The sequence below is a fragment of the Puma concolor genome, chromosome B4 (genome assembly GCF_028749965.1).
Source record: "Puma concolor isolate L17-30 chromosome B4, mPumCon1.1.hap2, whole genome shotgun sequence".
Taxonomy (NCBI): domain Eukaryota; kingdom Metazoa; phylum Chordata; class Mammalia; order Carnivora; family Felidae; genus Puma; species Puma concolor.
Window position 1 is genome coordinate 99,891,532 of NC_141673.1, and position 26,015 is coordinate 99,917,546.

Sequence of the window (26,015 nt, forward strand, 5' to 3'; positions counted from 1 at the left end):
GGAGTAATAAGAGACAACTGAGACCAATTTTTATCCTTTTACTGAGGAGGAAAAAAATATTTAATATTTTTGTTGTATAAGGAATAGCGCCTAAGGCAGGTACTTACACTCCTGACCTCAGCCCCACACACTCCTGTTTGAGTAAAGCTATAGGACAGAGCAGAGTTGGAACTGAAAAGAAAGGGAGGGTAAAAGACACACAGACTGAAGGGAGCACGGGGATGTGGAACGAATGACGGCCACACGCGTGCCCAACACTTTTTAGCCCCTGCAGCGGATCAGAATGACGCCGACCGAGTCTCTGCGCGGGCTGGTGACCCTGCCAGGAACGCAGGAGAAAACGTTCAGTACCGAGGGAGCGACGACAAAGACCCCGGGCCACGGCCAGGCGGTCCAGAGGGAAGAGGGGCCGCCGGATTTTGCCGCTCGTGTCACGCCAGCTAGAAAAACCCCACCTCGCTCTCCCGCTGCGGAGGCGCACCCGCGTTCCACCCACTTCCTTAACGGTTCCACACGGTCTGTTCCTCCTCCCGGAGAGCTGAGGCCCTGGCTATGTACTCCACTCCAGGATAAGGCGGAGCAGTCCTACTTCTCTAGACTGCCTCTTTTTATAAAGATTGGATCAGGGGAAGTGAGAAAAGCGAGAACCGTAACTTTTAAAAATGAAGGTAGAACCCGGAGAAAAAGTCACAGCTGCCGCCATGTAGCACCAGCAACCAATTCTTGCACTTTTCTTCCCTGTCTCGGTAATCCCCTCTCCAGAAGATTCACGTAATTGGAACAGCTCTTTCTTCCCTGTAAAGTCTGCTGCTACCAGGTTATAACCTGGACAGTGGAGAGTGTCCGCCTTCGGCTCGTGTGTGCGAGAGGGCCACCTTAGGTCTCCTTAAGGACGTTTATCTTGGCGCAGATCTTGAGGGCAGGGCCCAACTTGATGTTCATGGCACTCATGAGATGTTCCTCTTTAAGTAATAAAAGGGCCTGTCCATCAATCTCCTGGGAACGGAACTCCTCTGCAATCTCTTGGCAGCCTAGAAGGAAATGGGGGGAATACACTTGAGAAACCCCATAGGGGCACCCGAGGATACGAGGGAGAAACTAAAGATGAAAACGGGCGCCTGGGTGGCTCAGTCAGTTAAGCATCCAACTTGGGCTCAGGTCATGATCTCACGGTCCGTGGGTTCAAGCCCTGCTTCAGGTCCTGTGTCTCCCTCTCCCTCTGCCCCTCCCCTGCCCATGCTCTGTCTCTCTCCAAAATAAATAAACATTAAAAATTTTTGAAGTAAAAATTAAAAAAATAAATATGAAAACAAAAAGCCTCGGGGCCCCTGGCTGGCTGTCGGTTGAGCATCAGACTCGCGATTTCAGCTCAGGTCATGATCTCGCAGTTCGTGAGTTCGAGCCCCCCGTCTGACTCTGCATATACAGCATGGAAACCGCTTAGGATCCTCTCTCTCCTCGCTGCCTGTCCACCATTTGCACGCGCTCTTTCTCTTTCTCTCCCAAAAATGAACATTTAAAAAAGCCGAGATAAAAGAAGAATGACAAAGTTGTCCAATCATAGAAATAACTTCATTCAAATAGCTTGAGCAAGGAGGAAAAGGAAGGAGCGAGATCAACCTGTTTTCTTTCATAATAGCAAAAAACAAAGTTCGGAGCCTTTGTGGCAGTTTTGCTTAAGGACCCATAATTCACACAAATGGCAAAACGGGTACAGTGATTTTGTTTTCTGGAGAAAACCATCCTTTTCCAGAGTAGCTGATAAACAATCCTGCCTTGAAGAGCGTGGAGTTAACAACGGCCCCTCATTTCCTAGTCCCTTTAGTGGGAAAAAGTCTTCTATCCGTGACAGGTATCACAGTCACACACAAAAAATATACTTTATCCAAAAATTACCGGTAAGAAACATGAAGGTGAAAAACACTGCAAGACTGCTGACACAGTTGAGGACAATCAACCCAGAAGGAAATTAAGAAACCAGGCTGTGGACAAGCAACTTGGGCAACGATCAAGAGTAGGGCCTTCATCATACCGTACTTCAGTCCCCACTGCTTAAGAGTCAGTCACGTTCCCTGTCACGAAGGCCCACACTGGGTGACCTAAGGAAACTCAACCTGTATGGGATCCGGGTTCTGCCGGATAGATCCTCAGTACCTTGTAGAGAAGCGATGAACTCATACACCTCTTCTACGCTCCAGCGGCTCGGATTGCTGGACAGGAACACAGGGTTGATGCCATGTAATTCTGGCGTCGGTGGTACCGTATTGGGGGTCCCCAGGTCACGTTCTCCATGCCCAGTTCTCACAGATAAAGGCCCAGGAGATGTCGGAGAGAGTGCTTCATCGTAACTGGAATTATCCGAACCCCTGCTAGAGTCCTCTTGACCCTAAGGAGAGAATCCCAAAGCAGTGAGATCATGAATACGGGGCGTGAGGTGTCCCCCTGCCCTCCCCAGCCATTGGGGTTTGAGCCAATAATTGGGCAGAGAGGAAAACCTAGCATCACCGCGAGTGAAAAACCCGCGCTTGGTTTGCAAATGCCCAGTCACTAGCCCACTCTCAAGTCGCTTTCAAGTATATGCTATCACTTCCTCGATTCTCCCGTCTTCCAACAATTTGGGTTTTCCCAAATGTAATGTCGAGATTAACGGATACGTGAACCAGTCATCAGGTGAAAGGAGACCAGAGGTCAGGATCTCTTGGAATTTCAAGTGATGCAATCAATACAAAAATGAGTTCTGGTCTCCTGCTGTCTTTCACCTGGGCAAAGGAATCGCCCGGTAGGGGAGGACCAAGGGAAAAGGACCACTTGAAAGGGAGCCGGCTCTGCACCGGCAGCTCACCCGGTGGCGCTTGCCCTGGATCTTGGCGCGGGCGATGTCGGAGGAGCTACGGCGGGGTCCACGCCGACGAACACGAGCATAGTTGGCTTCTTGGAACTCTTTCATTTTTTTCCTCTTCAGCCGGAACTGGTGACTACAGCTCACGTTATACCTACAGGTCAGGGCACGCGCCAGACGTCAAAGGTGCTACAAAGACTACCCTGCTACCTTTCGCTAAACGTGAATCGGTGTCTTAAGAACCGACTCGGGGACGAACGGGCCAGCAGACAGGCAAGGAGACTCATTGAACGATCAGCTGTGAGATGATCCCAGGGAAGGAAGGGGGGGGGCGCCCTGTTAGACGGAGGAACGGGTGCAGAAGGTGAGGAAGGGGTGCCCGTGGTACCTCTTAGCGCAAGTCATGGAGCAGAACCTCTTGGAGCCGCGAAACTGCTCTGCGGGAGCATACTTCCCGCAGTACTCACACTTCAGGAGATTCGCCTTCTTATCCAGCTCTGGAAAACAAGGCCTCGTTGGAGAGCGGTCACTGGTTCCGCTGCCGCTCAGGCCGTCGTGCGGCCCACAGTTGACCAATCACTCTCAGGGTTCGCCCCCACGGAGCTATGCGACCTAAGTCAGAATCCCTACAACCTGAAGTTCAGAATCCAAAACCATAAAGGTGTGTCCCTCAGGAACGTCCCCGGGCTTCGGACTTCAGGCCGACTGTTTCCGTTTTCGATGACTAGCTTTGGCCTTTTTTTCCTTGTAATGTTTTTTTTAACGTTTCTTTATTTTGAGAAAGAGAGTGCGCTTAAGAGTGGGGGAGAAGCAGAGAGAGAGGAGAGGGAGAATCCCACGCGAGCTCCACGCCACCGGCGCAGAGCCCGATTCGGGGCTCGAACTCAGGAACCGTGTGATCAAGACCTGAGCCTAAACCAAGAGTCGGACGCTTAACCAACTGAGCCACCCAGGTGCCCCGAAGACGAACTTTATCCTAATTCATACTCTCAGATTTCAGATAAGACTGCATTAGCGAGCAGGGCAGAGGAACTAATTACTAACTACAAAGATACAAGATCCCTCTCCCAACAACAGTTTACAAAAGCCGGGGGAAATGTAAACAGAGTCCATAATGTACATTATAAAATCTAGACTAAGGTGAACTAGGGGTTCCTGGGTGACTCAGTCAGTTAAGCGTCCAACTTCAGCTCAGGTCACGACCTCACGGTTCCGGAGTTCGAGCCCCACATCGGGCTCCCTGCTATCAGTGCACAGCCGGCTTCAGATCCTCTCTCTGCCCTTCCCCCACTCCACGCTCACGCTATGTCTCTCAAAAGTAAACGTAAAATTTTTTTTTACAAAAATAAGTATCCTATTTTATTTTTTTAAATGTTTTTATTATTTATTTCTGAGAGACAGTGAGAGACAGAGAGAGAGAGAGAGTACAAGCCGGGATGGGGCAGAGAGAGAGGGAGACACAGAATCTGAAGCAGCTCCAGGCTCTGAGCCGTCGGCACAGAGCCCCACACGGGGCTTGAGCTCACAAACCATGAGCTCATGACCTGAGCCAAAGTCGGAGAAGTTTCCTCTTTGAGACCTTTTGAAAAATATATCCTTACAGTAAATAATTCAAGAGGTTAGCTGGAAAAAACTACCCTAATCCTCTGGAACTCCTTTCGTGTGATTCTACACATTCTGGTATTTAATATAGTTGCTGTGTGTGAATGGACTTCACCTAATTCCCACCTTAAATAAGTACTATTTTACACTGAGTCAAACACATCTCCGCGAGCCTCCTTCCCCAGATGGGTCTCTAAATTAATACTCACCAGCCGATGGGCTGTCCCCTCCCAAGGGGCCACCTGACTGATTCTCATTCAGCCCCGTCGGGAGGCCGGTCTGCAGCGGCTTCTCAGACTCTTTCAGTAACTGAGAACAACCCACCTGTGCCAGACAAAGTTTACAGGGAAGTCAGCCCGACTCCCTTCTGCTTCTCGATAGCTTTCCCCAGCGTTCCTCAGCCGTCTCTGCCTGGTTCTCTGAGTTAACCCAACCCTGGTGCAGAGAATCCTGTTCAAGAGGACAATCAGGAGTGCCTAACTGGCTCTTCTCCCATAAGCCCCTGGGAGACAGGTTTCTACCTCGGCTGTCCTCTGCCTTCCAAAGTCGCAGAACACCGGCATTCTGGTCCTGGTTCTGCAAGGGCTGGCAACCTAGAAAAAGTCCCTTAACTTCTCCACCACACGTCTCTTCGTTCTCATACAACCCAGTTTGTGGAGCTAAACATGAACAGCTTTTTCCTTTTCTTCTCCTCACCCAACATTGCCATTTTTTCTGGTCTACACATAATCTTCCCACTTCCCTTCCTCCTTTGCCTTCACAACTCACTATGCGCACAACAGAACTGGACCATTCTCTAGTAATGAAACAGTTCTGAGACCGTTGATTTTAGCGGACTTTGGAAAGACAGTAATCAGACCACGTCTCCACTTGAGAGTCCCACCTTATGGCCCTGCCCTCACCGGGAAAGGCTCTGCTCCTTCCTGGATAACGAAGCCTTCAATGATGTGGGTGAGAATCTGGGGCTTCACGATGGCCTGTGGGGGTTTTGAGTCACCCATCTGTCTGGACACCATGGCTAGTGTAGGAGGGGGTGCTGACGGGGCAGGAGCCAAGGCTACTAGTTCACTGCTTGGAGTATTAGCATTCACACCGGTCACTGGTTCAGCTTTCTCTGGAAAACAAACACAGACTAAGGAGCAGACCGGGGATGACATAACTGGTCCATCTGTTCGCCAAGCCACTGTGATCTCCCACAATGATACACGTTCACCTCTGAGCATTCACCCTGGTGTCCCTATTTTAGGATCCACTCATTCATCCAAGTTCAGGCCCGCATTCCCGTATTCTCCTGAACCAGATTTATCTTTCGGCCCGCTCCGAACATTTCTCTAATCTCTGCACTGCACAAGTCAGTTACTCACCTCCAAGACTGCTCTTCTCCTCCAGGGCCTTTGGGCTCTCTGCTGCTGGAGATGCCTTGGCAGGAAGCATTGAACCCAATGTGGAGACATCGTCTCTCTCCTCCTCAGATTCTGCCTTCCGTTTGACAGCCAACGTCTGGGGTTTGCTCTGTCAAGTGAAGAACAGGAAAGAAATCAAGATATATGAGTGAAGGAGCATAAAGAACCTCAATTACTCCCATAATACCGGCGAAAATTTTCTCATTTCCAGATTCCCCAATTGGTATACTCCCCACGGTACACTAAGATTTCCTGGTCATTCCCAAGAAGTGTATCTTCTACATCAGGACAAAAGAAAACGTCACATGTAGCCCTGACCTAGACCTCAGAACCCTGGATCCATTCTGGCCCAACCGAGAACTACTGTTTTTCCAAAGATCCATTTAAGTGATCAAGGCTATCTTGATCTAACTTAGTAGAGATCCAAAAACCCAGAATGAATTCAGTAGCAAACTCAGGAGTATGAAGTACAGACTATTACATACATTAATGTCTCTCTGTTACAAAAGGAACAAATAAGTACCAGTACCTTAACCTTCTATTAATGTCTCCCTTACAAAAGAAGCAAATCCCAGTATCTTTTTCAGTTTTAGGGTTTGTAACAAATAACGGTCACCGATGAAACAAGACGATGATTAACAGAGCAACTGATGCAGTAACTTATTCACACACGCGTGCTCACTCACTCACATGTATGAATTATGGATTTGTTATGCACTGAATGTTTGTGGTCTCCTCCTTCCCAATTCGTAAGTCCTAACCCCAGCGCGGCTGTATTGGGAGATGGGGTTCCCAATGAAGAAGTTAAGGTTAAATGATAAATATCAGTATCTTAACTTTTCCAACTCTTTTTTTTTTTTAAGAGAGAGAGAGAGGGAGAGAGAGAGAGCGAGCGAGTGGGGTCGGGGGACAGAGCGAGGGAGGGAGAGGGTCCCAAGCAGGCTCCATGCTCAGTGCAGAGCCCGTCACAGGGCTCGATCCCACAACCCGAGGATTGTGACCCGAGCCGAAACAAGAGTCGGATGCTCAACCCACTGAGCCACCAAGTCTCCCTTCTTTTCATTCCCCTCCTAAGTTAAGCTCTGTTTCCACTGAGCCCCAGGCCCACTGGAAGGTGACCGTGCCCTCAAAACCATCAGCTGGCACTCACCGGCAGGTGCACGGACTGCATGTAGAAGGCGGCAGGTACCTGGGCTACGACAGGTGAGGAGGTGGTAGCCCCACCCTTTACCACGTGCGCCGTCCCCTGCACAGGAGCAAGGGTCATCCCGGAGGCCAAGGCGGGAGGGCACTCTTGCGGCGCGCCAGGAGCCTGGGACGAAGGTGGCGAGGAGGCCAAGTGGGCCTGACCAGGCTGCGCTGTGCTGGGCATCCCCCGGGAAGTAGGTACGGCGGCCGCCAGCTGTGCCAACCCCAGGGCCTGCGCCTGGGCTGTCCCCGGCTGCCGGGTGCCCACGACTTGCACGGGGATATGGGGTGGTGGTTGCTGGGTGGCCGCCATCTTCGCAGCCCCTAACTGAGGCGGCTTGATAGGTGCTCCCGGCGGCTTGGACTGGATGGGGATGGGCGGCTTGGGGGTCGGGTCGGGCGGGAGGGACAAGGGTGAAGACTGAAGCATGGGCTGAACCACCAGGGTCTGGGCTTGCTGCTGGGACTGGGAAGGCGGGACCTGCTGAGTAGGCGGGACCTGCGGCGGCTGAGGGGCAGTGAGAGTCGTGGCCGGCGGCGGGGGCGGCGGCGGCGGCGGGGGCGGCGGCGGCGGCTGCTGCTGTTGTTGCTGCTGCTGGGCCAACTGGAGGTGCGTGGCGGTGTGAAGGAGCTGGGACTGGCGGTGCTGGAACTGCTGCTGGTGGTGGATGGCGATCTGCTGCTGGATCACCACCTGTTTCTGCTGGAGGTGGATCTGCTGCTGCTGCTGGATCAGGGAGTGGGGCTGGATCTGCGTGTAGGTGGCTGCAGGAACCGCCCGAACGGGACGGAGGGGAGGAGCAGAAAATCACCCTCGTTACCGACGAAGAGTAAAACCACCCTTCCAAAGCGCGCTTGCTCTTGGTATCGCGCGGCGACTGCCAATCTAACCTGCGGCGGACCCGAGAGCGCGCTTGGGTCACACTCTTTAGTCTGGGGCAGACATTACCACCTCTGTCTAGGATGAAGGACCTCAAGGAAAGAACTCGAGAGCCCTCGGTAAGTTCTTGTATCCATCTAACTTCTTTCCCTTTGCTATGCTAAATCCTGCTAGTGGGACCCAGCAAAGGAGAACGGCTGGCCCATCTTCTGTGCGACTGGACTGGACTCCTCAAGGGTTGAGTCCCCGCTTTCTTCACTTTTTTATATCCCTAGAGCCCAGCCCAGTGCCCGGCACATGAGAAAGACGTAATAGTGGCTGAAAGAACGAAGGTCCTCAGAGGTAAAGATACTAACATTTTCCGGTGAATGCCTCGGTTTTCCAGACTCATCAGTTTAGGTCACCACCTGTGGGGGTCTTTAAGAGTCGCAGCTATAATCTCTGACTTTACCCAGGTTCCTCCCCTGCAAGTGGAGCTGACAATCCCACCCCCCCCCCCATATCCTCCCAGATTGTCCAGAGAGTGTATGTGAGACAAAAGCCCTTTAGAAATAGAAGCGCTATGGTACGTAAATACCTAGGTATTAGTAATACAGCCAATAATTAACTCCTAACTTTTTGTAAGTAAATCATCCCAACACAGCATGCTACGACCAAAGTGCTAGAAACAAGGCAGGCAAACATAAACCTTACCAAGTAAGGTGCACACATCTAACTCTATCTAACCACAGTCTAAAAGCAAGTACAGGGGCACCCGGGTGGCTCAGTTAAGCGTCCGACCCTTGATACCGGCTCAGATCGTGATCTCACTGTCATGAGATCGAACCCCACGTCGGGCAGAGCCTGCTTGGGAGTCTCTCTCCGCCCCTCCCCCACTCGCATGCCCCTGCTGGCGCGCTATCTCAAATATCTTTTAAAAAATGAAAAAAAAAACCCATAAAAAATAAAAGAAGTATAAACCATTTGGGGTTAACATTATTTATTCTTTTTTTACCCTCATCATTGATACAGATGATCACAAGGTGACTATATTAAACTGTGCTCTGCTTGCTAGTCCAAAGTGCTCTGCTCTACCCTGGCTGGTCCAACTAATCATCATTAAACAGTGAGAGGAGAAGTCATCCCTTAAGCTAAATCCTAAGCTCCACGAGGACAAGGCCTCTGTTTTTCAAAGATGCATCCCTGAAGCACCTGGGTGGCTCAGTCGGTTAAGCGTCCAACTCTTGATTTCGGTTTCAGGTCGTGATCTCACGGTTCGCAAATGAGCCCTAAGTCGGGCTCTGCGCTGCCAGCGCGGAGCCTGCTTGGGATCCTCTTTCTCCCCCTCTCTCTGCCCCTACCCTGCTAGCGCTCTCGCTCTCTCAAAATAAATAAACGTAAAAAAAAAAAACACATCCCTAACACCTCCTACAACACAGGAGGCAATTCAGTAAGAACGGGGGAAATGAATGGGTAGGGTGGGTAAACTCAGGGCCTAAAAAGGGAACGAAGCAATTGTTTGTGAACTGATTGCTGCCTGGTGGAAAACAGGGTGCGATCTAGCTCTATTACCAGTCCCCCTCTCTCCCTGGACGAATACGATCGAGGCTGATGCGATTTTCTTCCCTTCCACTACTCCAGGACCAAGAGAAGCAGGAAAAAAGGCAAAGAAACGTACTCTGAAGATTTCAAACAAGTTCTGAGAGAATGATGCCGTTACGAGAGGTGACAAGCTTACCTGAGCTAATAAGGGTCTGGCTGGGAGCAGGTGTAGCTGTCCGTGTCAGGTTCATGCCCACGTTCTGCTGACCAGCCCCATCTGCTTCTGCCTTCTTGGCCGCTGCACTTTCTGCTTCCGTCTGGCTTCCCTGACTCACAGTCACTGTCTGGGCTGCAGGCAAGGGCTGCACCACTCCTGTGCCCTTCCTGGGACAGCTCCCACCACCACCCATTCCTGAGGAAGGCAACTGACCCAAGCCCCCAGGTGCCTGGCCACCTCCACCTGGACCCATGGACCCTGGGATGCTACTTCCGCTGCCTCCACCAGCTTGACTGAGGTTCAGGGACTGGCCTGAAGCCCCAGAGGATGCCTGAGCCACAGCTAGGGCCTGGCTAGAGGCCTGGGAGAGGCTAGACACAGGGGAGGCTCCAGGAGGAACGGCCTTCTGAGTAGAGCCTTGCATTTGGGGTCCTTGGGCCGAGGCCTGTTGGTTCCTCACTGCCAAATTCTGCACCTGAAAGATAAGAAGAAAGAGATATACTGAAAAGGGGGGAACAGGAGGGACTAAGGTCAAGATTTCTATGATGATTCAGTAGCAGTGAGGATAGCCACCGATATTCCCCAGCCCCCTCAAAACTCATACCCCCCACCTTGTCAATTACATACACGAAAGTCCTTCCAGTCACTCCGGGAGGGACTCGAATCACATTTGATTTTCGGTTTCCTTCATCCACTATCAAACCCATCAGCAAGTTCACTCATTTATTCCTTCAAAATGTCTCAGATTTTCCCTTTGCTCTCCATTCATTCCTTCAACATCTACCAAATACCTACTATGCTTCAGGTACTACGTTGGATACTGGAAACGCAGGGACGAAAGACACACGATCCCTCCTCTTAATGAGTACTTTCCACCAGAAAAGACCAGAAAATCACCAGTAGCCATAGGATACTATGCAGAGATATGCACAAACTGCCATGGGAACACAGAGGAGGAAGACTGAGTCAGACCAGGGAGATCAGAGAAGACTTCCTAAAACAGTCTTTTGTTTGACCTGAGACTCGACAGGTAAGAGTGAAGGCAGAGGTTTGAAGATATAGGTAACAACATCTGGAAAACCATCAAGCCAAGAAAGAGCACAGCATTTCTGGAAATTATAAATATTACGTTATGTGCAGGGGGAGTTAGAGGGAGTGACAAGAAACGAAGCTAGGAAGGTAGGCTCAGGCTGGCGAGGTAGAAAGGTATCAGATCATGAAGGGCTTGGTATATTAAAATTAGGAGAGTCTGAACTTCGGTTCGCAAACAAAGTTGATCTGTCTCCTCCACTGTTCCATTTCTAGCACATGGCACAGTGCCTGACATAGTAAGTACTCCAAAGGGAGGAATGATGAGCGCCTAACAGATTACAGGAAGCCATTGAAGAGTATTAAGCAGAACACACAGACACAAATCTACTGTTGAAACCATTCTTTTAAATGGTGCCGACATGGGGCACCTGGGTGGCTCATTCGGTTGAGCGTCCGACTTCGGCTCAGGTCACGATCTCGCGGTTTGTGGGGTCGAGCCCCGCGTCGGGCTCTGGGCGGACAGCTCAGAGCCTGGAGCCTGCTTCGGATTCTGCGTCTCCCTCTCTCTCTGCCCCTCCCCCGCTTGTGTTCTCTCTCTCTCTCTCTCTCTCTCTGTCTCTCAAAAATGAATAAACGTAAAAACAAAATTTGAAAATAAAAAAATAAAATAAATGGTGCTGATAGAAGCATAAGTCAATACAAACACTTTGGAAAACAGTTTGGCATCATATCCTGTAGTTGAACTTTCTTCAACTCCTGAAACCAGTATTACACTATATGTTAAAACTAACCAGAATTGGGGCGCCTGGGTGGCGCAGTCGGTTAAGCGTCCGACTTCAACCAGGTCACGATCTCACGGTCCGTGAGTTCGAGCCCCGCGTCAGGCTCTGGGCTGATGGCTCGGAGCCTGGAGCCTGTTTCCGATTCTGTGTCTCCCTCTCTCTCTGCCCCTCCCCCGTTCATGCTCTGTCTCTCTCTGTCCCAAAAATAAATAAATAAAAAAAAAAAAAAAAAAAAAAAAAAAACGTTAAAAAAAAAACTAACCAGAATTTAAGTAAAAATTGGGAAGGAAATAAATAAATAAAAAATAAAGTCGACCATTCACACAGCCCCTAATCCAGGAATTCCGCAGGAGAAACTCTTGCTGATGTCTAAGAATGTTCACAGCAGCACTCTTCACAGGTAACAAAAGCCTGGACACAACCCAAATGACCGTTATCAGAAGAGAAGATGAATGAACTGTCATACATTCACACAATGGAATGCTACATAGAAATCAATATTAATAAAACACAACAGCATGCAACAGTATGGACGGATCTGGACAAGTATTCCCCCAAAATTATATACAACACAAAGACTTTCTAAATTTAATTACAAAGTAAATATATATATATATATATATGTATGATATATATATATCTCAAATATAGATGTATATTATATATCTGATATATATATATTATATATATAAAAATATATATATTATATATATAAATATATATTATATATATAAAAATATATATATTATATATATATCAAATATGGTATCTGGAATTTGCTTCTAAATAATCCACAGGTGGAGGGAAGGGGCCTGGCTAGAATGGCCATGTGTTGACAAATGTTGCAGCTGGTTGGTAGGTACATAGGGCTCCATGTTTTTTACTATTTTTTCCAGAAGTGTGAAATTTTCCATAATAACAAGTACTTCTGAGAAATGTAAGCACAATAAAACTATTAAGAAAAGGGACACAGGGAAGGATGGACCTAGGAATCAGAATGATTGTGACCATGGGTAGGGGCAGGCAGTGGGTGGAACTGGGGATTGCTTATTACATCATGAAAACATACTGAGTAAATACATAAAAGTGGACCATGAATGGACCGTTGCTGACAGGATATCATGAACCAAGGATTGTGATTTATCAAATCTGATACACCAGGAGTACAATTTAAAATAATGTTAGTAACAACACATATTTTCTTATTTAAGAAACTTATTCTGGGGCACCTGGGTGGCTCAGTAGGTTAAACGACTGACTCTTGATCTCAGCTCAGGTCATGATCTCACAGTTCATGAGTTCAAGCCCCGCACTGGGCTCTGTGCTGATGGCACGGAGCCTGCTTGGGATTCTGTCTCTCCTTCTATCTGCCCCTCACCTGTTTGTGCAAAATAAATAAATCTCAAAATAAATAAACTTAAAAAAAAAACAAAAACTCATTCTGGGGGCACCTGGGTGGTTCAGTCGGTTAAGCATCCTACTCTTGATTTCAGCTCAGGTCATGATCTCAGCGTCATGAGATAGAGTCCCGCGTCAAGCTCCATGCTGTGCAAGGAGCCTGCTTAAGATTCTCTCTCCCTCTCTCCCTCTGCCCCTCCCCCACGCACATGCATGCGCTCTCTCTCTCTCAAAAAAAACCTTATTCTGATAGTAATACGGAAGATGCTTAGAGGTAGATAAGGCTGAAGTCAAGAGACCAATTAGAAAATTAGTATAGTAATTCAGGTAAAAAATAATAAGAACCTGAGTTCAGGCAAGCAGTAAAGAAGTGATAGATTTTAAGAGATTTAGAAGAATCATCAGGATTGGGTGCTGGGGTACTTAATACGATCTGGCAATTCTACAGTTTTTTTTCTAATCAGCTTTCCATAACGGTTGTTTAAAACTGTCCTAGTCTGGGATGCCTGGGTGGCGCAGTTGGTTAAGTGGCTGACTTCAGCTGAGGTCATGATCTCGTGGTCCGGGAGTTCGAGCCCCGCGTCGGGCTCTGTGCTGACAGCTCGGAGCCTGGAGCCTGCTTCGGATTCTGTGTCCCCCTCTCTCTCTCTCTGCTCCTCCCCTGCTTGTGCTCTCTCTCTCTCTGTCTCTCAAAAATAAATAAATGTTAGAAAAAAAATTCAAAAATAAATAAATAAATAATAAATAAATAAAACTGTCCTAGTCTCCCTATACACCTCAGAACCACTTGCTCGTCCCCCTCTTCCTCATCACCCCTGCAGAGACAATAAAACCATTAGGAGCACCCTCCATGAGCTCCATCACCACACCTATACATCCCCCTCATAAACACCCACCACTTCCTTTTTCCCTGCTCTCCCTTCCTCCCTCCTATCAAATCCCACAGTCGGGGCCCCACCCCTCATCCTTCTCAAGGAGATTAGTCTATCAATTCCTTCCAGTCTCTTCAACCTTTCCACTAACGGTTGCCTCCCGTCACAACCGAACCCCACTGTCCCAACCCCGGCTTCATCTTCCTTTCCTGTTATTGCCAACCCGGCAGTAACTGTTCACATGCGCTGTGCCTGTTCTCACCATCCAGCCATCCCTCAAGTCATACTACTTTGACCTCCACCCCCCACCAACTCCACTGAAATGGTTCTCGATCCCTATCAGTGATTCTTTCTTGCCCTCTCTACTGCATTTGACAGAGGACTTCTCACCACTTCCTCCAACATTGTGCTCCCGTCTTAATGACACTACACAATCCAAATTTTCTTATTTCTCTGCCACTCTCTCCTATTCCCCTTTGCCAGTCCATCACCCTCTACTCGACCGTGACCGGCTCCATTTTCTAAGGCACTGTCCTAACCCTCAGGGCTCCATCTTTGAACGCTTTTCTCTTGTCAACCCATACCTTTCCCCCAAGCAATCCCAAATGTTCTATGTGCCTACTACTCCTGAACGTTTATCTCCAACTCACAGACCTCCCCTCCAAGCTCCAGCACCAGATATATAAAACTGCTGACCTCCTCGTGACCCAGTGACTCACAAACACATCCGAAGCCGGCATATCCAAAAGGGTGAACTTCACCCTCAATCCCCTTCTCCAACATTCTTCATCCCCTAAGTAGCACGAGCAGCCACCTCACTGCAGTGTCAGACCTCATCTCTGGCATTCCCTCGACTCCCCCATCCACGGGATCAGTTTTCCATTTTCAAAGATCTTCCAAGTTTTTCTCCAATCTATTCGTTTCTGTCCCTCTCCCTTGTTACTGCCCAATCCAAGCACCACCTTTCCCCCCGACTGTTCTAACGCTGTCGTTCTCCTTATATTCACACCGGCACCACTTCCGTCTATTCTCCAGCGAGGAGCCAACGTAATCTCGAAACACACAAATGAACAAACCTCGAATCGCTCCACGTCACTTCCAAATTTCAAATCCGTCCACAGCGTCCTCTCGCCCTTCGCAGAAAGCCAAAAACCCCAAACACTGTCCCCACCATCTTTTTTAATTCCTCCCACGTATAAAGCTCCTTCCCTCCTCTCTGGATTTAAAGGGTCTTGGGACATGAGGTGTCCCATGTCTTCACCACTCTCCTTCCAGGTAGACACCTCCCTCAAGGGTGGCTTTCTTGCTTTCCACCCCAATCCCAAGGCTAAATTAGGTCTCTTCCTGTGTTTGCGGAGCACTCCGTACTTTTCTCATGAAGCAATTATTTATTAAACCATCCAGGTGATTCTTTGTTTATAATGTCTGGTGCTTCAGTGATTTGCGATCCCTAACAGTCCAGTGTTCGTGATCTTCTTGGGCATACAAGGCAGGGGATATGTGATACATAGTAATGACAGCCAACAGTCTCAACACTCAAAGCGTCCAGGCATTGCTCGAGCACTTACACCGACAACTCATTTAAACCCTCAACACAACCTGAGGTAGGTATTTAACAACAGCTATTTTATGGAAGAAGAAACTGGCAAAAACGTATTAGGTCATTTGCCTGGGTCACACAGTAAGTCATGGACTTGCATTCTGACCCAAATATCAGATTCACGTCTTCAACCACTACTCTGTCCCCCCACATACTGACACTCAAATATCTGATGAATAAATAGACGGATAAATGAAAGAACTGGATACGAAGTCACAACCTCAGCCTCGGACCCCCCTGCTGTTACCATAGTCTAAAACAAAGGTCTTACCCTAATGACTAAATGACTCCCAAGAATCTCTTCCTAGGTTCCTTTTTTTTTTTAATTTTTTTTTTTAATGTTTACTTATTTTTGAGACAGAGAGAGACAGACCATGAACGGGGGAGGGTCAGAGAGAGAGGGAGACACAGAATCCGAAGCAGGCTCCAGGCTCCACGCTGTCAGCACAGAGCCCGACGTGGGGCTCGAACTCACGGACCGTAAGATCCTGACCTGAGCCGAAGTCGGACGCCTAACCAACTGAGCCACCCAGGCGCCCCTCTTCCTAGGTTCCTTAATTTCTCTTTCTTCTCCAGGTACATGTTCCTAGAAAATTCTTTCCAAAATACTGTCCTTATCCTATTAATCTGCTGTTCAACAGCCAGCCTTGACCCCTGCTACCTATGAAGGTACTTTTCAGACTTCTCCCTGCCATTGACCTTTTCTGCCATCAGGTCTGTTGTCTCCACTTTATCCACTCATCCCCAACTCAGGCACATACAGGAGTTATGCCTTTACACATCCTGTTCTCTCTCAGTTTTCTTCTTGCTCTGAATCAAATCCTATCCATCCTTTAAGAATCTACTCAGGTATCCCCAGAGTCCCCGAGAAGGAATGCGGCCAACTCTTCTCTAAACTCATGTGTCCCTCCAAGTTAGTACCATCTACTTCGCACTTCTTTGTTCTCTAAGATCTTTGAAGACTTGACTTGTATTGCTTTCCAATCTTCCAAAGTCTCTAGTATATTTCTGAGCACATCAGTAGAAAGAGCTCAAGCTCACTATTTACTTGCTGACAAACTAAGAGAAAGACAAAAGTGATTGTGAGATCCCAGTGGGCATTCCATCCATAAGAAGCAAAAGCTTCATGCTCGAAATAAATATACGTATTTTGGGGATAAGGCACGGGGAGCAAGGGTGAGGAAGACTTTACTGGGCACACAGCGAGTGGAAACACGCTGCCGAAAGTGGGCAGCTACCGTAACTCATGAAGAGAAGGAATCAAACGTTCTTTCAGCAACTCAGCCAGGCTGGCTTCCCATCTAGCTAACTGCAGGCTTCCCTTATCCGGAAGAGAATACTGCAAAGAAAGAGAATTAAGACTTCCTGAATAAAACTGAGCCACAGAGGGCTAAAAGAATGTAAGGAAATCTACCCTGGGATGAGAACAGGCTTCCCAGATCCACAGGGCTGTTTTCAGTCAAATCTACTTCCCTTCCTAACTCGAGTAACTCATCGGCTATAAGGGATTCAAGTTCTATAGAAACTAAGAAAAGGGGAGGAAAAAAGAATCCTGAGAAGCAGTAATGGGGTAGCAGGGCAGGCCCTGGTCTGCGGTCGTTCCCTTCATCCTCCCCAGTGCCCGTCCCCAGGTCAAGTGGTTGCCACTGACCTGATCTGCATCTGCATGGACTCCCGGAGACTGAGCCGACGGCACCTCCTGCTGGACTGCAGCCACCGCCCCGTTAGGCATCAGGATGAGCTGGGAGGCTAGAGGCACATTCCGGCCCAGGGTCCGGTTTACCTGCAATAGGTTTCCCAGCTGTGGCTGGCAAGGAGAGGAGGAAGAGGAAGAGCAAAGGAAAGAGAACAAGAGGGAAAGAAGAAAGACAGAAGAAACGGAAGGGAAGGACCACAAGACAAAATAAACAGAAGATACGAAACTGCTAAGCCCTGCCCCTTTCCACACCAACCCAGGAGACCCTTATTCTCCATATGCGATGAGTCATCCAGAAGGAAACCTAGAATGTACATAAAACTACAGATTGATATCAAAGAGTCAAACATCAAAGACGTTGAGACAATGAGGATTTCAGAACAAGTATTTATGTATATAGTAGGTAGACAGGCTAAGAGATAACACTTAGTTTGTGTACTTGAGCCACAGGTTTAACGACCGGACCATACGTGACGCTCCTGGAGTCAAACGTTAAGGCGAACATCTAACTTAGGATCTCGATGTAATCTGCAGGCTACCCGTGGATACTGAGCATCAATTCTACACATAAGTAAGGCCTAGGAGGCAGATCAGTGTGTCTTAACATATCGGGGTAACCGTGGTTAAGTAAAATAGCTTTCACTCAAGTCTTTGTGTGCCAGGGCCACTCACAGTTACGCCCCGGAACGATGGCGGTCGTGTTGGTGGCTTACCCGTAGATACATCTGGGCCTGAGACTGGTTGAGAGGTGGGGAGGTGGTGTTCCCCAGTAGCACAGATTGGGTCAAAGTGGTAGAGCTGGGAGAGCTCACGCTCTGCGATCGGCTGATGAGCTGGGCGGCCGACGTGGTGGCCAGATTGATCTGCGTGGTACAGAGAGGAACCAGGCTAAGGCTTTGGGCGGGGGTCAAAGGAAACATACACCATGGACAAATTCAGGGTGACACAGTCAAGAGCAGAATATCTCATTTTCAGAACCGGGGCGGGGGGAGGGGGGGATGAATAACACCTTCCCATCCATAACCGTCATCCCAGCTACTGCAGGGGTATTACCGAAGTAAAGAAACCAGTCCCTACCCACTGGCATTAACAGCTGGGAGGGGAAAGGAACAAGAAAGGAGCAGACTTCACGTCTCAGGAAAGGGTCCAGAGATCGGTCCCTTCCCTTTGTTATCTTCTCTTCTCCCCCCGGGGATTTTCCTCCTCCTCTCTCAGACCTCCTCCTTAAGGGTCCTATACAGATTCAAGTCAGTTATTTCCCTTTTACTGACATTCTCTACGTCAGAGCGATGAATACTATTGATGGCTCAATAAGCACTCTCCGACTGGCTGCCCAAAGCTGTTTACCCCAGAGACAAAGACCCAGGACAGGGTGCCACTTGGTGGGAGGAGGCAGTACTCACTGAGGCCTGGGTGGTGGCAGTCTGCTGCTGTGTGGTGCTGTTTGGGGAGCTGGCCTGCCGACTGGCAGCGATCGTGGCCTGTTAGAGGGGAAAGGAAACAAGAAAGAGCAGAGACAACGAAGGAGAAGACTCGGAATCTTCTAAGCGCCAGCACAAAATGGCATCGAGACTTTGGGTAAGAACCCAGAGACTACCACGGAGCAAGGAAGAGTATATTTGCTATCCCAATAACGCTGGCATTACCACATCCGCTAGCCTAGTAACTCCCCCGTAACTCCCCCCGGGGGCGGGGGGGGGGGGGGAGATCCAGTAATCTGTCCTCCTCCTCCTCCTCCTCCCACTTTCTCTTAGGCGGAAGAACCTGTGATCAGATCGTATCAAGAGTCACTGGCAGGTCTGGTCCGCGGCCGCCCCACACAAATATAAGGCGAGCCACATATATAACTTTCTAGGACACACGCTTTTCGAAAAGCGAAAAGAAACAAAATAAGCTTTGATTTTACTTAAGCCGATATCTCTCATTTCAACGTATAACCAAGAGAAACAAACCACTCAGACAGTTTACTTTTTTTTTTTTTCCACGCGAAGACCTTGCGATCCATAATGTTACCATTTGGACTAGTCCTGTTGTCAAGGGCTCACTAGCTACACACGGCTGGTGGCCGCCATATGGGACAGCGCAGTTCGAGAACACAGCCATTCTATCTCCCAGCTCCTACTGCAACCCCAGAGACTGAGATCCCTTCGTCCTCCTCCAGGAGGGCAGGAGGCAGAAAAGACACTGTTGCCAGCCGGACTTAGTGGAGGAGGCGGTACGCCCCTACCCACCTGGAGCGCCTACCCCCTCCCTCTTGGGCCAGCCGGCTGCTGACCTCTCACCTGCTGGACGGCGGCCAGGCTATGCAGCTGGGCATTGCTGAGCTGCTGCTGGAGCATGAACTGGTGGAAATACTGAGCCGCGTTGGGCTGACGCTGCAGTGCCTGCAGAGCCTAAGAGGAAAAAGAGAGGATCAAGCCAACCCACTCAGGAAAGAATCACTTGGAACTCCTATTCTATGCAAATGACTGTGATCCTCGGAAAGGGAGGTTTAAGGAGGAGAGAAACAAAAGAAGAGGGGGAGTGTGGCGAAATCAACAACCATCGGATTTGTCCCTTTCTACAGGAGAACTAGGAAGTTCACAGACTTCAAAAAATAAAGAAACAATTCTGTCATGCCCCATTCTTGTATATAAAGAAAAGTAAAGCAATGTAACTCACATGAACTCTTAATTCCCAGAACGGAATGTGGAGAAGCATGCGATGTAGTAAGGAAAAGAGCGAGGGCTGGACAAGTTGAAAACAATTAATGAAAAGAAAAGAAGAGGCATCAGGCTTGCTCAGTACGTATACAGCATGCAACTCTTGGTCTCAGGGTTGCGAGTTCAAGCCCCAGATTGGGCGTGGAGCTTATTGAAAAAAATAAATAAACAAAGGGGCACCTGGGTGGCTCAGTGGGCTGAACATCTGACTCTTGGTTTTGGCTCAGGTCACGATCTCAAGGTTCGTGAGACGCAGCCCCGCGTCGGGCTCTGCACGGGCAGCGCAGAGCCTGCTTGGGATTCCCTCCCTCCCTCCCTCTCTCTCTCTCTGCCCCTCCCCAGTTCTCTCCCACCCTCTCTCTCTCAAAATAAATAAATAAACTTAAATAAATAAATAAATAAATAAATAAATAAATAAATAAGTAAAACAAAAATAAGAAGAAAAACTAAAGAGAACAAAAAAATAAAAGACCATACGCTAGGGATACAATAAAGGTGAGAGAGCCCCAAGCAGTTGAAAATGATGAAAAAGAGCAAACAGGGGCTTGTGAAAGATTCTATTAGTACAATTTTCCAACAGCTGGCATTATAAGGATGATACTGGTAATGCAGTTTTAGTATTGACTTTAGGATATTACCGTCTTCTTATTCTTTAATAATTAGAACTATTCTTACGATGTGCATAGTTATTCTAGCAACCAAGCTATTTTAAGTAAAATGCCCCGTTCCCAAGCAGATTTTTTTTTAAATGTGGAATTTTACTATTTATCAAAAAATAAAACTGAGTCTCAAACTTCCATTACTCAGGGTGATTGACAAGAAAGACCAGATATTAAAAACCTGACAATCCACGAAGAGAAGTGGGTAGTCAGAATCTAGCTACATGAACTGAATGATATACAAATCCATGGTTTAAAGACTGAATTTCATTCTCTGGTTGCTTGGTCACACTGTTATAAACCCCTAAGATTCTCAGGGCTGGAAGGGGCGTTAGTCGTCACCTAATCCAACTGCCCCGGTTTGCTGAAAAGGAGCTAAGAGCAATTCTCCCCCAGCACCCGTGCCTACCCCAAGCCCAGACTCACAGATCACAGCCCCTCCGAGTTGAGCCTCACCTGCACTGCTTGCCGTTCATACAGCGACATCTGAGCTATCTGGGGCCGAGAGCTGCCCCCAGAGCTGGAGCTCCCATTGGTGGAGTTAGAGTTCTGCTCACTCTCCGTCTCCATGATACTGGTCCAGGGTCCCCAAAGCCGGCGCTCTAACTCAAGACCTAGAGGAAAGTAGCGAAGGATTAAAATTTACACCGGATCTCACACTATTATTTCTTGTTGTTATTCAAGCTATCTAAGACTCTTCCTCTTCTTTCCAGTAGCCATGATTCCTTGGGTTTTTGAGAATTACCAAATCTACAACACACACAACCATATGTTCCCCATACCATCGTTTGAAGCTACGTTTGAAGCTACGCAGTGTCTCGAAAGAAACCTTTACATAGTCCCTTGGGACTGTCACTGACTAGCAAATGGCTAGAATTCAAGACTCCTAAGGCTAAGGCTACCTTACATTCCCGCAAGCCACTTAACAGTTATCTCCTTTTTGTCTGGATCCTCAACGTCATTATCAGCATCATCTTAACAATGGTCACCAGGCACTGAGAAGCCGCCAGGTGCCTCCTCTCACTGACTAGCTCTTCATCTCCATTATTTTTCACAGAGCTTTAAGGTAAACAGGATTATCCCCATATTATCACTGCAGAAAGGAGGTTTTCTGAGGTTAAAGTTGTGCTAGGAAGTGTCAGGTCTTTTACATGAACACATGCTACCTCCTCAAACAATTAAGGCAGTGTCATTGGGTTTGAGTATTCATTGTCCTCATTTTATGCAGGAGGGGCTTGAGATACAGATATGTTAAATGCATCATGAAAGGTCAGAAAACTTGGAAGGCAGACGGGCCCCTGGCTGGCTCACTCAGAAGACCATGCAGACTCTTGAGTCATGAGTCAAGCCATGAGTTCGGAACTTAAGGATGGGTGCAGAGATTACTTAAATAAATAAAACTCGAAACAAACCAACCAACCAGCAGGTAGAACTGGGCTACAGCCCAAATGGATTCCTGGTTCCGGCTCAGGCTACTATTAATCACACACTGGGCATGTCACTTTCCCTGCTTATACCTCAGTTTCCCCATTTGTAGAAAAATCTTCACAGTTGAATGTACTGTATCATTTTCACAAATGGACTCCCACGTATTAAACAGATGAAATACACAGCAATGAAAATCTTCAAGAAAGTAAGATTCAACTTTTTGGTGCACTTAAGCAGTCAGAATTTACGCCGCGGCGGGGCGGGGGGGGGGGGGGGGGGGAGGTCTACGATAAAATTTGCAAACAGACATGAAAACAGTGCTAAGAACCAAGCCACGAGACAGGAGATGAGAAATAAGCAATAGGCCTCCAAACAGCACTAAATGACCATATGGCTTTTTTTTGGTTCATTCTTATTTTTTTTTTTCTCTCTCTCTCTTTTGTTAAGCCTGGACACTATATTCTCTACCTCTGAGGCACGGGGCCACTAGAAATGTTAGGTCAGCAAAGCACTATTTGGTTTAGGAATGTAAACATCAAACCAGAATTTCTACTAAGGCCTGTCAACAGTTTTATTAAAATGGACTGATCATAATGATTACATCCAAAACACAACAAGGTAGACAAAATCTAACCGTTTGGCCCCGGACACAGAGTTAGGGAGATTTCTCAGTATTCCATTCGGGGCATCATCTGATCGCATCATCATCCCCCAAGTACTCTACCCATCTCTGTAGGTGTGGCAAATGTCACTGCAAACATGGATATAACCCAAGAAGCACCCAGGGGAAACCCTATCAGCCTCAACTCCGGTTACCTTCTCCCACATCTTTCGCCAAAATATCAAAGCACTCAACAGATACAGACCCATGAATCCTCATTATCAGCATGTGAAGAAAAAAAAAGTGGGTAAGGATTAGAGGCAGCATGGCAGAGTTGTATATAGAGATCAATGGACTTAGTTCTCTTCACTGGACTCAGAGACAGGAGTCCCCTTTACTAGCTGGAGGATACATTAATTCCTACATTCATTGGGAGAAGTGCTAATAAACCGCAGGATCCTAAAATGGAAGTCGGAGTAATATTTTTTTTCAGAGTGTGAGAGGAACATAGAGATGGAAAGGGACCAGCTTAGGGAATAAAACCGGGAGAAACTGACATCAAGAGTGGGATTCCTGGATCTCAGCCACGTAAATCTGTTCATCTGTGATCAATGTTGGGACTGCAAAATTAAGTAGAGAAAATGAAAACAACAAAAAGTTTGGGAGGCACAGTGAATTTACATTTTCGGAATCATGCCAGAAGAGAAAGAGCAAGAAGCTGATCCACGGAGGTCCCCACAATAGCTCAACTGTGGTCACCCTGAACCGTAGTAGTTGGGTGTGTATGGACTGGATTGGGTTGGGTTGGTTTAGGACGGACCTCTGGCGGGGAGCTAGAAAAGGATAGTGAAGTGGACCGGATACTGGGCCCATTGAGCCAAGAGTTGGAGGGAATAAATTTCCCTAAACATAAAACTCCGTCTTGTAGAAAGTACCGGGCATAGGAAGGGCGGCAGGGGAAGGGGGTGGTTGGGAGAAGACTGTGCCAAAGAAATGGAAGTGATCTGAAGAACAGGGATAAGTAAGCGCCCACGGGTCCTCGCTGTATACAGAACCCTGATGAAAATGAGGTTCCAAAGAGGAATCAAAGACACCGAGGGAAGGGGGCAGATAGAGCGGTGCCAGGCGTGAACTGACCCAAGTGAGCTGGGAGACGTGCCTACTGATAGCAGGGAGCCAAGCAGGAGAGGGACAGACAAGTCAAGGAACTGGGAGACCGAGGCACCAAGCGGACCATCCAAAGCAGGGAGATTCCTAGACAGCAGGCTTGGATGGGAGAACCAAAGTCAGAGAAGGAAAAATGAATGAGAAAATGAGCAGTCAGAAGCAACTAGGGTGACGGACAGACGGCGTGAAGCGCAGCGCAATGAATAGCAAGAAGACTTGGACAGACAGAGCCGAAGGACCGCAGAGCTCAGCGCTAGAGGTAGGCAGGGAAAGAAACTGGGGGAGGTACCTGGGGCGTTACACAGACGGAGGTGGCTGAAGAAACATCCCCGCGCAGCCAAGCCCCCAGAGGTCCTGCCCCTCCCCAGCCCGCGGCCGCCCGGTTACCTTCGCGCCCGGCTCCGCACCGAAGTGCTCCCGGGGGGCGTCCACCTCATGTGCCGGGGTCCCCAGTCGCCGGGCCGGGCGGGGGGCTCGCTCGGCCTCCGCGGCGGGCTCCCCTCGCCTCCTCCCCTTCCTGGAGGGGCGGGGGCGCCGAGGGCGGGGTGGGAGGTGCCCGGCGCGGCCGCGGCTCCCCGCCCCTCCCGCCGCTCCGGGTGCGGGCCCGGCCGCGGCTCTGCCAGGCCTCCGGGGCTCGCTCCGGGCCTGTCACTTCCTGCCGGGCCGAGAGGGTGGGGGCTGCAGGCCGGGGGCTGCGGGCCGCGCTGGAGGAGGGGGCTGGCGGGGAGGTGCTTCCGGGGCAGCCGGACCCCTCCCCCGTCCCTCCCCTCCCCTCGGCGCCCTCCTCCCACCCCTCCTCCCTCCCGCGCGTCCCTCGTTTCCTGCCGGCGCCCGTTGCCATGACGACGCCGCTCCCGGGCCTCTGCGCTCTAGGCCCCGGGGTTCTTGTTCTCCCCCCCCCCCCCCCCCCCCCCGCTCTCTCTTTCTCCTCTTTTTTTCCCTTCTTTCTCTCCGAGTTCTGCGCGCCGGTTGGAGGGACGAAACTGAGAAAGTGCTGGCCTCTAGTGGGGAACTCAGTCTCACCGACAAGGAGAAGGAGATGGGAGAAGGGAGGGAAGTGACGTGCAAAGGGGGGAAAAAGGAGGTCTTTTCTGGAGCTTCTGGGAATAAGGGATAGAAAGAAAGGATCAAAGGGGCGAACAGGCAAAGAGGGAGAAAGCGAGGCAACCACCCGAGAGAAACGACAGACTGGGGAAGGAAATAGAGCCGAGGAGAGGAGAGAACAGGAAAGAAAAAGATTGAGGCACTGGAGAGAGAATGCTGATTGTTAAATCCTCACCTCAACTCCGAGAAGGCGGGAAAGAATGCTGCCCAGAAACTGAACCCATTAGGAGTTGACATTCATTTAAAAGCGGCAACCCAATAAGCCTTGCTTTGAACAACACATTTAAGTCTGTCATTTCAGGGATTTTGCGCGCGCGTGTGTTCTTGGGTGCAAGTGTGTAGGCAAAAGAACGACAAAAATCAGGGATGAGGCATAAAGAGAGGGTATAAAGAGAGTAGAACAATGGGGCTGTATTTGGGGATGCTAAACATTTGATGAGGCAGTGGCCTTTGCCATTTTATTTATGAGAGCAGTTGGTCGGCTTTTAATCCTCTTAGCCTTGGGAACATTCGGCAAATATTAATCGAGCACCTACTATGTGCCACCTCCCGTTTTGGAAACTTGGGTTACTTCGGGGCACAGAACAAAGATAACTGCCCTCGTTTACCTTTACAGCAGGCTGGGGGACCCCTGGTGGATAGATAACGAAGGCTGCTGCCTTCCCTGGGGTTATCTTCATCCAGGAACAATTTTTACCTCCTAGTTTTTCCCCAGCCTCTGGTCTAGTCTGTCCTTCTCTCTGTCCACCCGCTCTTAATTCTCGCCTTTGAAAGCCAGTGCATGATTTGTTTTTCGAGAAAAAAAAAAAAATAGAGGTGTTCTCTTTGTTTATAAATGAGATCCATTTAGATCTGCGCTCAGGGAGGGTTTGGACTCCGGCTCTTCATCCGTGGTAGCCAGATTTATGTCAGAGACGAATCTCTGCCAGGCTTCTAGGAACCAGCCAGACAAGTATGTGAGCGAAGGAACCGGAGGGCAGCCAAAGGACTGGAAAAGCAAAGACGTGAGGTGTGGGGAGGTGAAAGGGTGTGTTGCCAGGATGGTTGACAGGCTTTGGCTGAGGATGAATTGAAAAGATGCTGGCAGAGCACTAGTGGTAGAAACTAGGTAAAGCATTAGTCATTTAATTCAAACTTAGATTGTTGGCATGTCAAAGAAGTTTAAAGCTTTCTTGCGGAGGCTTAACAGTGGATATATTGAGCCTGAACGGAGTCTCCTGGCACCAATGAAAAAGAGGTATCCGTAGACAATTTTCAGCTGATACGACCTTCGGGTCAAGAAACGTTACTCACGTGCTCCCGTGGGTTCCGTGGGAGAACCAGT

General features: G+C 48.9%; 1 protein-coding gene and 1 long non-coding RNA gene across 6 annotated transcripts in view; one reads left to right on the plus strand and one right to left on the minus strand.

The window, feature by feature from the left end:
• Positions 1–22: 22 nt before the first annotated feature.
• On the minus strand, positions 23–24,297 carry PHC1 (polyhomeotic homolog 1). Of its 4 annotated transcripts, none has more exons than XM_086714127.1 (15): positions 23,975–24,297; positions 20,848–21,005; positions 19,313–19,423; positions 18,434–18,511; positions 17,744–17,893; positions 16,986–17,141; positions 9,630–10,125; positions 6,995–7,797; positions 5,806–5,953; positions 5,344–5,555; positions 4,651–4,765; positions 3,228–3,336; positions 2,843–2,993; positions 2,155–2,386; positions 23–1,031 (listed from the first exon to the last, which is right to left on the minus strand). In XM_086714127.1, exons 2-15 carry the CDS (start codon positions 20,959–20,961, stop codon positions 877–879), a joined length of 3,030 nt encoding a protein of 1,009 aa, XP_086570253.1. In that variant the 5' UTR covers positions 20,962–21,005; positions 23,975–24,297; the 3' UTR covers positions 23–876. The 4 variants fall into 4 exon arrangements, with proteins under 4 accessions (XP_086570253.1, XP_086570254.1, XP_086570252.1 ...); XM_086714128.1 differs by lacking the exon at positions 23,975–24,297 and having other exon boundaries at positions 9,630–9,782; positions 9,864–10,125; XM_086714126.1 differs by lacking the exon at positions 23,975–24,297 and having other exon boundaries at positions 16,986–17,117.
• Positions 23,349–26,015, plus strand: part of LOC147579341 (uncharacterized) — a 51,694-nt gene continuing 49,027 nt past the window's right edge. The window contains exon 1 of one of the 2 annotated variants that reach the window (XR_015253820.1): positions 23,349–23,846. This is a non-coding gene — a long non-coding RNA (uncharacterized LOC147579341). The remainder of the gene's footprint in view (positions 23,847–26,015) is intronic. The other variant, XR_015253818.1, reaches the window with a different exon arrangement.